Source organism: Prionailurus bengalensis, chromosome D1 (genome assembly GCF_016509475.1).
Source record: "Prionailurus bengalensis isolate Pbe53 chromosome D1, Fcat_Pben_1.1_paternal_pri, whole genome shotgun sequence".
NCBI classification, from domain to species: domain Eukaryota; kingdom Metazoa; phylum Chordata; class Mammalia; order Carnivora; family Felidae; genus Prionailurus; species Prionailurus bengalensis.
Genome location: NC_057346.1, coordinates 110,785,817 through 110,797,596, shown reverse-complemented (window position 1 = coordinate 110,797,596; position 11,780 = coordinate 110,785,817). Strand labels below are relative to the sequence as shown.

General features: G+C 58.3%; 2 protein-coding genes across 2 annotated transcripts; one reads left to right on the top strand and one right to left on the bottom strand.

Annotated features, from left to right (window-relative positions):
- Nucleotides 1-1,760: 1,760 nt before the first annotated feature.
- On the bottom strand, nt 1,761-5,555 carry CABP4 (calcium binding protein 4). Its single transcript, XM_043581796.1, has 6 exons — nt 4,832-5,555; nt 4,425-4,455; nt 4,198-4,341; nt 3,269-3,378; nt 2,754-2,901; nt 1,761-2,642 (listed from the first exon to the last, which is right to left on the bottom strand). Exons 1-6 carry the CDS (start codon nt 5,192-5,194, stop codon nt 2,614-2,616), a joined length of 825 nt encoding a protein of 274 aa, XP_043437731.1. The 5' UTR covers nt 5,195-5,555; the 3' UTR covers nt 1,761-2,613.
- A 2,190-nt stretch (nt 5,556-7,745) lies between these two features.
- On the top strand, nt 7,746-11,270 carry GPR152 (G protein-coupled receptor 152). Its single transcript, XM_043581795.1, has one exon. It carries the CDS (start codon nt 8,021-8,023, stop codon nt 9,728-9,730), a length of 1,710 nt encoding a protein of 569 aa, XP_043437730.1. The 5' UTR covers nt 7,746-8,020; the 3' UTR covers nt 9,731-11,270.
- The last annotated feature ends 510 nt before the right edge of the window (nt 11,271-11,780 follow it).

The window sequence follows — 11,780 nt, the reverse complement described above, 5'->3', positions numbered from 1 at the left end:
TTTTCTTTACTTCCTCCCCCAGCCCCACTGTCTAGTCTTCTGGTTTAATCAAGAGTTATTCACTTTCCCTCTTTTCTTCCTCTACGGATTGGACCATTGAAGGGAACATTCTATCTCTATTTCTGTTATATTAATGGCTTCAAAATAAAAGATGAAGATTTGCACTGTTTTGAAGTTTATTGCGGGGGAGGGGCAGAAAGAGGGGGACAGAGGGTCCGAAGCAGGCTCCGCGCCGACAGCGGAGAGCCCGATGTGGGGCCCCACCTCAGGAACCGTGAGATCATGACCTGAGCCAAAGTCAGGCGCTTGACCGACTGAGCCACCCAGGCGCCCTGTATTGATGGCTATTCTTAAATGGTTAACAAAGTCTGAAGCTGACCAACGCATCTATTCTCCTCTAGGAAAGATGAGAAAAAGATTTTAGCATATCTAAAGTATTCCCTCCCGTCTTCTGTTTTATTTTGTCTATTATTTTAGTCCCTCCTTATTTTTAAAATCCCCCAACTTAACTTGTTTATCGTTACTGTCTCTTTAGCTCCACAAATATGTTTACCGATCTCTTTCCTGACCATACTTTAGTACATACTCGCCTTTCTTCTGGTCTGAATTTCCTTCTTACTGAAGGAAATTCCCTTCAATGAGAGCACACGGGTAGGAAACTCTTACCAGCCTCTGTTTCCTGAAAAAAGTTGATATTTCACCTTCCTTCTTGAATAACGATTGAGTGAGGTAGAGTCTTCTTGGCTGGCAATCGTTTTCGTCTGCATGCTGAACAATTTATTCCACTGTCTTCTGGCATTTATTGTAACCAATGAAAAGTCTTTGTAGAGGGGCTCCTGGGTGGCTCGGTCGGTTACCGACTTCGGCTCAGGTCATGACCTTACGGTTCATGAGTTCAAACCCCGCATCTGGCTCTGTGCTCACAGCTCGGAGCCTGGAGCCTGCTTCGGATTCTGTGTCTCCCTCTTTCTCTCTGCCTCTTCCTCATTCGCATTCTCTTTCTCTCTCTCTCTCAGAAATAAATAATAAAACATTTAAAAAAGAAGAAGAAGAAGAAGAAGCCTTCGTAGGGCCTAATTTCTGCTCCTCGGTAAGTAATCTGACTTTTGTCTCCAGTTGAATTGTGTATAAGTTCTGTGTTCTGAGTTCTGCTGGAATGCATCTAGATATATATTTGTTTCTGTTCATCCTTCTGAGGCTCCACTGTGTTCCTTCCATCTGGGCATTTGTCTTTGTGGAAGTCTTTAGGGAAGGGTTTCAGCCGTCACGTCTTTGAGGGTTGCCTCGTGTCCATTCTTTGTATTTTCTCCTGAGACTCCTGATGATTTTTAACTAGTCTTTAATATTTGCCACCTGTTTATCCCTCAGGGCTACCTTATAGGTGATTCCTCACATGTAGCTTCCCGTTCACTAATCTTCTCTCAAATGGTGTCTAATCTGCTGTTTAACCAACCCATTGATTTTTTTTTATTCCAATGGCTATCTCCTTTATTTTCAGAAATTCTTTTATTCTTATTAATCTTCCTATTCTGTTTCATACCATTCTGTTACTACCTATTGGCCTCTCTCCCTTCTTTTTTATCATTTCTGTTTGCATTGACTTTGTGGTCTCTTTCGGATTTTTCTGTTACTTACACTTGGGGGTGCTGATTTTCCTGTTTGTTGCATCTGCCTCGTCTCCCTCACGGGGACTTGTTTTCCCATGTGATCTGTAATTCTTTGTCATGAGTTCATCTTCAGAAGTGACAGGGCTGTTGTTTGTTAAGTCCCATGTGCTCTGGGTTGAAGAGTAATCTTCCGGTAGCTTCTCCCTATTTCTTCAGCTTCCCATACCGTGGAGATAGACCACACTCCTGCCTAATGTCCCAGCCTGAGTCCCAGGTTCCTTAGGGTAGCTTTGTCCACTCAAGGCCCTAGACGTCCATACCCTTGCTACTTCCTCACGCTGGTAGATGGAGGTATCTTTTGGTCCCCTTTTCAAGAACAGGGTAGCCCTCTGAGACCCGGGAAGGTGCTCAGGCTCCTGTCCTGTTCCCCAGCCTCTTACAGGTCTTCTGTCATCCGTGGGTGTCAGAGCCCAGGCTTCCGAACCTCTCTCCACGTCTGAAGCCCCCATGCTGTCCCCTCTCTCCCGCCACCCGGCTCTGAGTTCTTGCTTTGTCTTTAGTACTGGGGTCATCCCTGGCTTTCTTTCAAGTTCAGTTTTTGTCTTCTTAACATTTTTACACGGGTAGTGGGAGGCATCCAGCCACGCTCTCAATTCACCATGTTTCTAGAATCCCCCCAACTCCACGCCCCGCCCCTGTCTTTGATACTGCGGTGCCAGGGAGCTTGCTACCCACCGAGGGTGTGGAGAGATCCAAATCTTGCTCACCCTGGAGAATGATGGACGGCGGAGTGCAGGTTCCCTCCGGGCAGCTCAGGTGGGAGGAAGGTGAGAATGAAGGGGGGTGGGTGACATCGAGCCGGCTCTCCAGCCAGGTGTTGTCAAGGACCGAAGAAGCCTGAGGGCTGCTGGGTGGTCTTCCATTCTGAGGTCTCAGGGGGAGGGCGTACGGCATGAACCCTGCTGGCCTGGGGCCAGCGGGGTGACGCATTCTCCCTTCTAGAACTTCAGTGGGTGAAAAGCATCATCACAAACTCTGGGGGAGAGAAGGGCAGGGCTTGGGCCAGTCCTGGTCAGGGATCCCAGGACGCGCTGGGATCATCCTGGGAGCTGGAGGGGTGGGGGGTCGTCTGGGAAGGAGACTCACCGTCAAAGTCTACGGTGCCATCCCCGTTGAGGTCCACTTCTCGGAGCATCTCGTCCAGCTCAGGACCCGCCAGCGGCTCCCCCAGCAGAGCAGGTGCTGCCTGCCGCAGCTCTGCCACTGTAATTCGTCCATCTCTGTCCCTGTCAAACTAGGATCCCAGCAGGGCTCAGTCCCTCCCACCCAAAGCTGGCTCTGCCCAGACCCGTTTCCTCCTTGCCACATCCTGTGCCTGGATGTCCCCACCTTCGCCCACCGAAACCCTCCTCCTCCTCCTCCTCCCAGGCTGAGACAATAGGCCCCTCCTCCAGGAAGTCTCCTTGGGTGGATCCTCCAGCCGAGAGCGAGATGGCCCCTCTCCAATCCCTCCCTGGCCCAGTCCCACCATCTGCAGGGCTCTGGGCCTCCAGAGGCTTGCCGCCCCCCCCCCCCCCCCCCGTCTCTCTGGCCCAGATGGGAGGCCAGTAGGTCTGCCGCCCAGCTGCCCACCCAGCGCCCGACTCGACCACGCTCCACACCTCTCGGAAGGCGATGCGCAGCTCCCGCACCCCCAACATGTGTGCTGTCTCCTCCCTCAGCTTTGGGCCCATCAATTCCACAAACTCCTCGAAGTCCACACGGCCACCCACTGCGGAGGCAGAGCGTCACAATGGAGAAGGCTGGGGCCCCGAGAAAGGACTTCACAGGCGCCCGCCTCTCCCCAGCTCTACATCCAGGAAGGAGCACCCAGCATCCATGCCCTCGGGGACGGGGGTAGGAGGTCAGAGCCCCGTTCTCCACAGAGATGACAGGGCCAGGTGCCTGAGTGCTCTCAGTGAAGCACCTGTGTCAAGGGGGAAAGAGGCCAAGGTTTGGAACCAGGCAGCCCTAAAGTTAAACCCTGGCTGTGCTGTCGATGGGGCATGGGTGACCTTGGGTGCCGACGGCCTTGGGCGACTTACTAAACCTCCTTCCTCATCCCGGGGCAAGGGTGAGAGAACCCACTCTTAGGTGCTTCCGGGGGTGTGCAGTTGGTGGCTCTGACATGCTGGGACCCCGTGGGCAGCCATAAATGCCTCTTAAGGAGTATGCCCACGTAGTCCCGCCGTTCTAAGACGCCATCGATTACAAAAAGCACCGGTGGTCAAATAACAGCTTTGGGGAAAAGAAAAGCATCGTGCTAAATGTTCACACCAAGTGTAAGCCACATCCCATTTTGCAAACCACAGAGCACATGCAGGTGTCCTGGAATGAAGGGAATCTGATATTTGACAATTTAGCTAATGATAATCACACAAGCGCACGCCCATCCGACATTTAATCGCCTGGAGCGGCCAGGGTTCTGTCACAGTCAGTCTCACTGAACCTCAGGAGGCTCTTTTCAGGAGCCTCAGGAGGGTCAGAGAGACAGAGAGCCAGATGGCTGCCGCCTCGCCCCGCCCCGGGCCGGTGGGGGTCAGCCACTGACTTCGCATCTTGACGTGCTGGGAGACCTCGATGAGTTCCATCTCAGTGGGCATGTAGCCCAGCGTCCGCATGCAGGTGCCCAGCTCCCGGTAGCCGATGTAGCCGTCACGGTCAGTGTCAAACTCTTCAAAGGCGGCCTGAAGCTCTGCAGGGGAGGGAGGTCAGGCCCGGGCAGCCCGGCTCAGGGACACCTCCCACCCACCACTGCCGCCAGCAAGGGCCACTCACCATCCAGCTCCTCAGGGCCCAGCTCGCGGTCCTGCAGAGGCACAGTCCAGCATGTCCCTGGGGGCCATCCTGCCTCCTCCAGCCCTAGCCCACGATGGCCTGGGTAGGGCCAGTCTCACAAGGGCAGGAGAAGGCAGCTGAAGTCCCACGACCCCCAGAGAAAAGATGACCCCCCCCACTTCCGGCTCCTGGGGCCCAGAGCTCTCCCAGAATCCTGGGTTTGAAGACTAGCCCTGCCCACCTCGCAGCCAGGCCCAAGACCAACCCTTCCCCAAACCCTGCCTCTACAGCTCAGGCTCCCGGGTCTGGAGCAGAGGTGCTAGGAGGCCTGAGTACTAGGGGCAGGGTGGGCGGAGTCCGAGGGCACAAGTGTGTCCCCCTCCTCCCCAGCCTGGGCCCCACCTGACCTTCCCGAAGATGCGGTTGAGCAGGGGCCCGTATGTCTTCTGGGCAGCATCGTGCTGGGTGCCAGAGCGGTGTCGGTGAGACTGGCGACGACCGGCTGGCCTGGGGGCTGCAGGGCCTGTCCCCTCCTGCCCTTCTCCATTCCCAGAGAGGCTCTTGCTGCTCCCTGGGGCCTCGGGGCCAGGGATGGGGGTCTGCTCCTCGGAGCCACCAGCACCCTTCCGGGACCCTCGAAGTCCCCTGTCCTTCTTGCTCCTCCTCCTGGTCAAGGGCAGGCCCTCAGCACCGCTCCCGGAAGCCACAGCCTCCACAGGAGGCTTCTGGGGGTCTGGGCCACGCTGCCCCTTCGCCTGTTCTGTGGCCATGTGGAGAGGGGCGACAGAACTCTGAGATGCAGCACCAGGGAGCACCCTTGGTTCTCAGGGACCATAAAGCTGCTTACGCACCCCTACCCTGAGAGCTGATTGCCTGGGATCGAGCCTTGAGGGGGATTAGGGTAAGTGAGGCAGGCAGCTCCGGGCCCTAATCCCGGCCCTCTGCCTGAGGGCAGAGACAGATGGGTCAAGAGACCTGCCCTCAGCGACAAGGGTGCCGGGACACGGTGAGCTTCGGACTCCGGCTCCTAAGTGGCCTCAGGAGCTGGGACACCCAACCATTTCACCTCCCTGAGCCTCAGTCACCCGATCTATGAAATGGGGGCAATATTGCTGGAGTCAAGGACTCAGCCGGGTTGTGCGACAGGAGCAGGACTCAGCTAAGCAAGGACGAGGGACGTCATCTCAGGAGAAAGAGTGTGGGAAAGGATAGGAGAGTTGCCCCTCACGGGGACATCGTGGCTGGGGCAGAGGGTCTGTGAAATTGAGGGAGCGAGGCCAGATCACAGAGACTGAGGGACATGGGGGTGATTTCGGAGGAGGTGGCCCCCGGGGGGACCCAGAGCCTGCCCTGAGGCCGAGGGGCCCAGGGCGAGGAGGTTTTAACCACGTGGCTCTGTCAGGGATGGGGTGGCCTGGCTGGTCACTCGGCCCTGCTGAGCGGGGGTTAGGGTTTCCCAGGGAGCAGCCCCATGCCCATGAATGTTTGATGTCTTCTCAGCTTGGGTTTCACGTCGGCCGCCTTAGCGCCGCCAGGCGCCATGTCCCAGGCCCCGGCGTGGGGCCCGGCAGATGGCTGGACCACTGGGCAGGCAGGCACGCCCCTGCTCCTTCCGGCCAGCGGCCTGCACCTCACAGGTAAGCCAGGCCTCACCTGCTGGGGCTCGGGGGAGCCCCGGGCTCTGATCCAGTAGAGGCTGGAGCTTGCAGAGTGGGGTCTGCCTGAGCACTAGGGGAGAGGAAGCCACGGGGCTGAAGGCCAAGGGGCTGGAGCCATGGGCCACGGGCAGGATCCAGCCTTTCTGGGGCACCTACTTCCTCCCCTGGCTCAGCGCTGCCATGAGGACTTTCTCCGTGTTCCAAGGGAAACCTCCTGGGCCAGTGAGGGAAGGCGGGCGGAGTGGGGGGGGAGGGGTAGCAGGCCCCTATCATCACACTGCTGAGCCCCCTTCTCCTTCTGATGGTGGCCTCAGGGGCCACCTTCTGCCTGAGCTGTGAGAATGAGGACGGGGCCATAGGTGGGGGTCGAGGATGATGAAGGGGCTCCAGCTGCTTCCAGCACGGCCCTTCTGGCCCCAGGCTGCCGGGCCCTGAGTTGCAGACCTCACCCTGAGTTCATGAGCTGCACTTGCTGTGGGGAAGGGCCTCCTCTGGCCCAGGCTCCTGCCCACCCTTGGCCCTCCTACAGGCCCACGGGACTCTGAGCCTCCCCTTCTTGGAATCTTAAACACTTGAACTCCAGGATACCAGAAGGAAAGGGGCTTGCGATGATCCGATGATCCGATGATCCGACCGAGTGGTTTTCAAATTGTCTTCCCTAGAGCATCCCCGGGGCTCCACTGTAATATTTTATTTGAAGATTCACCAGCTTTCAAAATATGTTTGAGGGGCACGTGGGTGGCTCAGTCAGTTAAGTGCCTGAATTCAGTTCAAGTCATGATCTCGCGGTTTGTGAGTTCGAGCCCCGCGTCGGGCTGTCTGCTATGAGCAGAGAGCCTGCTTTGGATCCTCTGCCCCTCCCCTGCTCTCTCTCTCTCTCTCTCCCTCTCTCTCTCTCAAAAATAAACATTTTTTTTTTAAAGAGAGAAAACTGGGGCACCTGAGTAGCTCAGTCGGTTAAGCGTCCAACTTCAGCTCGGGTCACGATCTCATAGCTTATGAGTTCGAGTCCCACGTCGGGCTCTGTGCGGACAGCTCAGAGCCTGGAGTCTGCTTCGGATTCTGTGTCTCCCTCTCTCTCTCTGCCCCTCCTCCACTCGCACTCTGTTTCTCTGTGTGTGTGTGTGTCTCTCAAAAATAAATGAACGTTAAAAAAAAATTTAAGGGGCACCTGGGTGGTTCACTTGGTGAAGTGACCGACTTCGGCTCAGGTCATGATCTCGCGGTTCATGAGTTCTAGCCCCGTGACAGCTCAGAGCTTGGAGCCTGCTTTAGATTCTGTGTCTCCTTCTCTCTCTGTCCCTCCCCCACTCATGCTCGGTCTCTCTCTCCCTCTCTCAAAAATAAATAAACATTAAAAAAACTGTTTTGAAAGGATGTGGATATGACACCTTTATAGAAAAGCATTTAAAAAATTAAAACTAGGGGCGCCTGGGTGGCGCAGTCGGTTAAGCGTCCAACTTCAGCCAGGTCACGATCTCGCGGTCCGTGAGTTCGAGCCCCGCGTCGGGCTCTGGGCTGATGGCTCAGAGCCTGGAGCCTGTTTCTGATTCTGTGTCTCCCTCTCTCTCTGCCCCTCCCCCGTTCATGCTCTGTCTCTCTCTGTCCCAAAAATAAATAAAAACGTTGAAAAAAATAAATAAATAAAAAATTAAAACTAAATAAAGAAAAAAGAAAAAAAATGTAAAATATACATGTATATACATGTATATATCTGTTTAAAAGCCTCGGTCCAGTCTACTTGGGCACACTGGGATTCTGCGTGGCAGAAGGCTTAGGTCTGAGTCTCAGTCCTGGCGCCTCTTGTCCTGTCTCTGACCTTGGGCAAGTCACTTATCCCCCGAACCTTCCTCTCCTCACCTGTAAAATGGAGTGTCTGAGGACTACGCGAGGTAATCTGTGTAAAGTCCCTGGCAGAGACTAACTGCCCTGAAGGTGATGACGATGGCTCAGAGAGGGACAGTGACTTGCCTGGAGGTACACAGCACCCTCTCTCATACTCAGTCCCTCATGATTTCATTGGTTCATCAGGCACCCGCTCCGTGGCCAACAGCACACTGGGGACCTCGGACGGACACTGCTATGGAAGCCAACCTGGGTGCCGCTGGCCACGGGCCCCGCACGGAGCCGGACGATGAAGACGACTACCCCCAGGGTGGCTGGGACACGGTCTTCCTGGTGGCCCTTCTGCTCCTGGGGCTGCCAGCCAATGGGCTCATGGCATGGCTGGCCGGCTCACAGGCCCGGCAGGGAGCGGGCACGCGGCTCGCCCTGCTGCTGCTCAGCCTGGCCCTCTCTGATTTTCTGTTCCTGGCGGCAGCGGCCTTCCAGATCCTGGAGATCCAGCACGGAGGCCACTGGCCGCTGGGGACGGCCGCCTGCCGCTTCTACTACTTCCTGTGGGGTGTGTCCTACTCCTCCGGCCTCTTCCTGCTGGCGGCCCTCAGCGTGGACCGCTGCCTGCTGGCCCTGTGCCCGCACTGGTACCCTGGGCGCCGCCCGGCCCGCCTGCCCCTCTGGGTCTGCGCCGGGGTCTGGGTGCTGGCCACGCTCTTCAGCGTGCCCTGGCTGGTCTTCCCCGAGGCCGCCGTCTGGTGGTACGACCTGGTCATCTGCCTGGACTTCTGGGACGGCGAGGAGCTGCCGCTGAGGATGCTCGAGATCCTGGGGGGGTTCCTGCCTTTCCTCCTGCTCCTCGTCTGCCACGTGCTCACGCAGGCCGCTGCCTCCCGGACCTGCCGCCGCCGCCGGCCGAGGCCCACGGCCTGCCGGGGCTTCGCCCGTGTGGCCAAGGCCATTCTGTCAGCCTACGTGGTCTTGCGGCTGCCCTACCACCTGGCGCAGCTGCTGTACCTGGCCTTCCTGTGGGACGTCTACCCCGGCTACCTGCTCTGGGAAGCGCTGGTCTACTCCGACTACCTGACCCTGCTCAACAGCTGCCTCAGTCCCTTCCTCTGCCTCCTGGCCAGCGCCGACCTCCGGGCCCTGCTGCGCGCCGTCCTCTCCTCCTTCGCGGCAGCTCTCTGTGAAGAACGGCCTGGAAGCTTCACGCCAGCGGAGCCACAGACCCAAGTGGACTCTGGGAGTCAGACTCTTCCTGGGCCAGTGGCTGGGGCCCAGCCCCAGGTGAACCCCGCGGCACAGCCACGGCCGGATTCAGTGGCCCAGCCGCAGGCAGAGCCCACGGCACAGCCACGGTCGGATTCAGTGGCCCAGCCGCAGGCAGAGCCCACGGCACAGCCACGGTCGGATTCAGTGGCCCAGCCGCAGGCAGAGCCCACGGCACAGCCACGGTCGGATTCAGTGGCCCAGCCGCAGGCAGAGCCCACGGCACAGCCACGGTCGGATTCAGTGGCCCAGCCACAGGCAGATTTTGTGATGCAGCCTCAGCTGAACGCCTCCGTTCGGCCACAGGTGAACCTTGAGTCCCAGCCCCATTTGGACTTTGTGGCCCAGCCACAAGTGAGCCCCGAGACCCCCGGACCTGCCTCCGGCCCAGCTCTCAGCCCCTGTGATGAAGCGTCTTCTGCCCCATCCGCGGATCCCTCCCCGGAAGCCCCTGAGAACCCAGCGGTGCCTGCTGACTCTGAGGGAGAAAGTCCCAGCAGCGTCCCCCCAGAGGCAGCCCCTGGAGCAGGCCCCACCTGAGGGTCTGGGAAAGCTCGGGCCCATCAAGGCAGTGGAAGAGCCAGAGCCAGTCAGAGACGAAGGGAGCCGTGGAGGAAGTCATCAAAGAAACCCCCCTCAAGTGCCTTGGGGCTGGCAGGAGGACTTGGGGGACGTGAAAATGAAGCACCAAAAGTCCCAGGCAGTTTGTCGTGATCGTCTCGTCCCTACCCAGGTCCCCCTCGGTTTCTCCATGCTTGCCCCCCCCCCCACACAGTGGCCCAACAGTCACAGCCGACAGGGTGCTGCTGGGCTCTGTCCTCCAGCACCCCTGGACCGCACTGCCCACCTCCCCCCCAAGTCTCAGTCCTGCGGGGGAAAGACAGCAGGGGTGACTTCCCTGAGCTTGTGCCGATCTCCCCGGAATCCTTCCTCCACCCTCTCCTCCCTGCCTCACCCTCTAACTCGGGCGTGAGGAGGATGAAGGAAGAAATCTCTGCAGAAAAGGAGGCATGTAAGAGCCAGAAGGAACCCGGGGTCCTGGGAGCCCACGCAGGCTGGCCGAGCCCTGTCCACCAGCCCCCTGCCCCCCACAGGCAGCGAGCCTGGCGCAGGACCTCCCTCAGCAAGGCAGCGGGAGCGGAGGCGATGAGAGCCACCGAGCCCGGATTCAAATCGGGCTCCGGTGACGGCAGGAGCCTGGCACACAGCAGGGGCTCGGTGAACAAATGTTCTCCATTCGCCGGCATCCAGGGAAGTCCCTGCAGGGGCTGGAGATGGAGGAGAGGAGGCGCCACCTTGGCCTGGGCATCTGGGGTCTTGTGAGCTTTGGGGCAGATCGGCTGTGCCCATGACAGTTCTGGGCCACGGATGCCCAGGGGGCCTGAGAGAGCGTCTGCTCCACTGAAGGGTTCAACTAGTGTCCACCTGCCCCCCCCCCGCCCCCACCACGGGGGGCTGCAGGTATAGAGTGCTCAGTCCTGCCTCCATCTGAACCCCTCCTATGCACTCAGCCCACGCGCAGAGACGGGAAGACGTCCAGACAGAGAGCCCTGGGGACCAGTGGCTCCAAAAAGGGTACAGGCCCCCATCACACAGCATCTCTGGGGCAGAGCCAGCCTCTTCCCTCTCAAGGCGCAGACACGGCAAGAAAAATGCGGAAGTCCCGAAGGTCTAATTCTGAACCCCCCACCCTACTTCCCTTCTTCCCTTTCACTCTTCTACACCAACCCCCTGCTCGCTCGCCCTCCACCCCCCCCCCCCCGTGTTCCAAAATCGTGAGCCTCTTCCCCTTTACCCCCCTCCCCCAGTCGTTTCCCAGTAGCTCAGTGTTGTGACCTGTAGCAGCTGAGAGCCGCCCCTACGGCAGACACTTAAGTGCTATGCTTCCAGGGTGCTTCCATCTTAAAAAGGCAGCAGGCTGTGCGGGCGGCCCGGAGAGGTGCGGGCAGACCTGGGTTCGGGCTGCCAGCTGCCGCTTCGCCTCGATTTCCTCCTCTGTCCAATGGGGTGGTCATGTTCCCCTTGCAAGGGCTGCTGCTATCATGAACTGAGCCCGGGGATGCCGAATGGTGGCAGGGGCGGTGTTTGTGGCAGGGGGACAATGCCAAGGGCATAATTAGGGCATGTCCTGGCGGTGGAACTGTGGACACCGAGGCCGAACTACGGACGCCGTTCAGCGATTTCTGCACAGGCACACATCCGTTGAATTCGGCCCTTCAGCAAATGTTTATCGAGCCCTTGCTAGGTGACTCTCCAGCCAGCCTTCCATTCTGGAGACACATGGGTGGGGTTAGGGGCATGGCCGCTGGTGTCCCTCGGCGGTCTTTTGAATCCCAGCTCCACCGCTCACCAGCTGTGTGATCTTCAGGAAGGCTCTTGGCTTCTTTGGGACTCAGTTTCCGCATCTGTAAAATGGGGGTGATGAGCCCACGTGGGAGCATCCTGCCCGCTAGGCTTTGTCGGCTCCACCATACTGCCTGCCCCTCTGCAAGAAATGTTTTCACCCTGGCCCACCCTATTGGGTGCACCCTCCCCGGAGGCAGGGACTGGTCTTGCAGTGTCCCTCCCCTTTCTCCCAGATAGCGGTCCC

Bases quoted from the DNA above. Each gene is read 5' to 3' on its own strand.
- CABP4 (XM_043581796.1), bottom strand. From the start codon at position 5,194: ATGGCCACAGAACAGGCGAAGGGGCAGCGTGGCCCAGACCCCCAGAAG. The intron at 3,379-4,197 runs GTCAGTGGCTGA...CTGCCTCCGCAG, and splicing joins CCAGCACGTCAAGATGCGAA to TGGGTGGCCGTGTGGACTTC. The intron at 2,643-2,753 runs GTGAGTCTCCTT...TCTCTCCCCCAG, and splicing joins TGGCACCGTAGACTTTGACG to AGTTTGTGATGATGCTTTTC.
- GPR152 (XM_043581795.1), top strand. From the start codon at position 8,021: ATGACGATGGCTCAGAGAGGGACAGTGACTTGCCTGGAGGTACACAGC.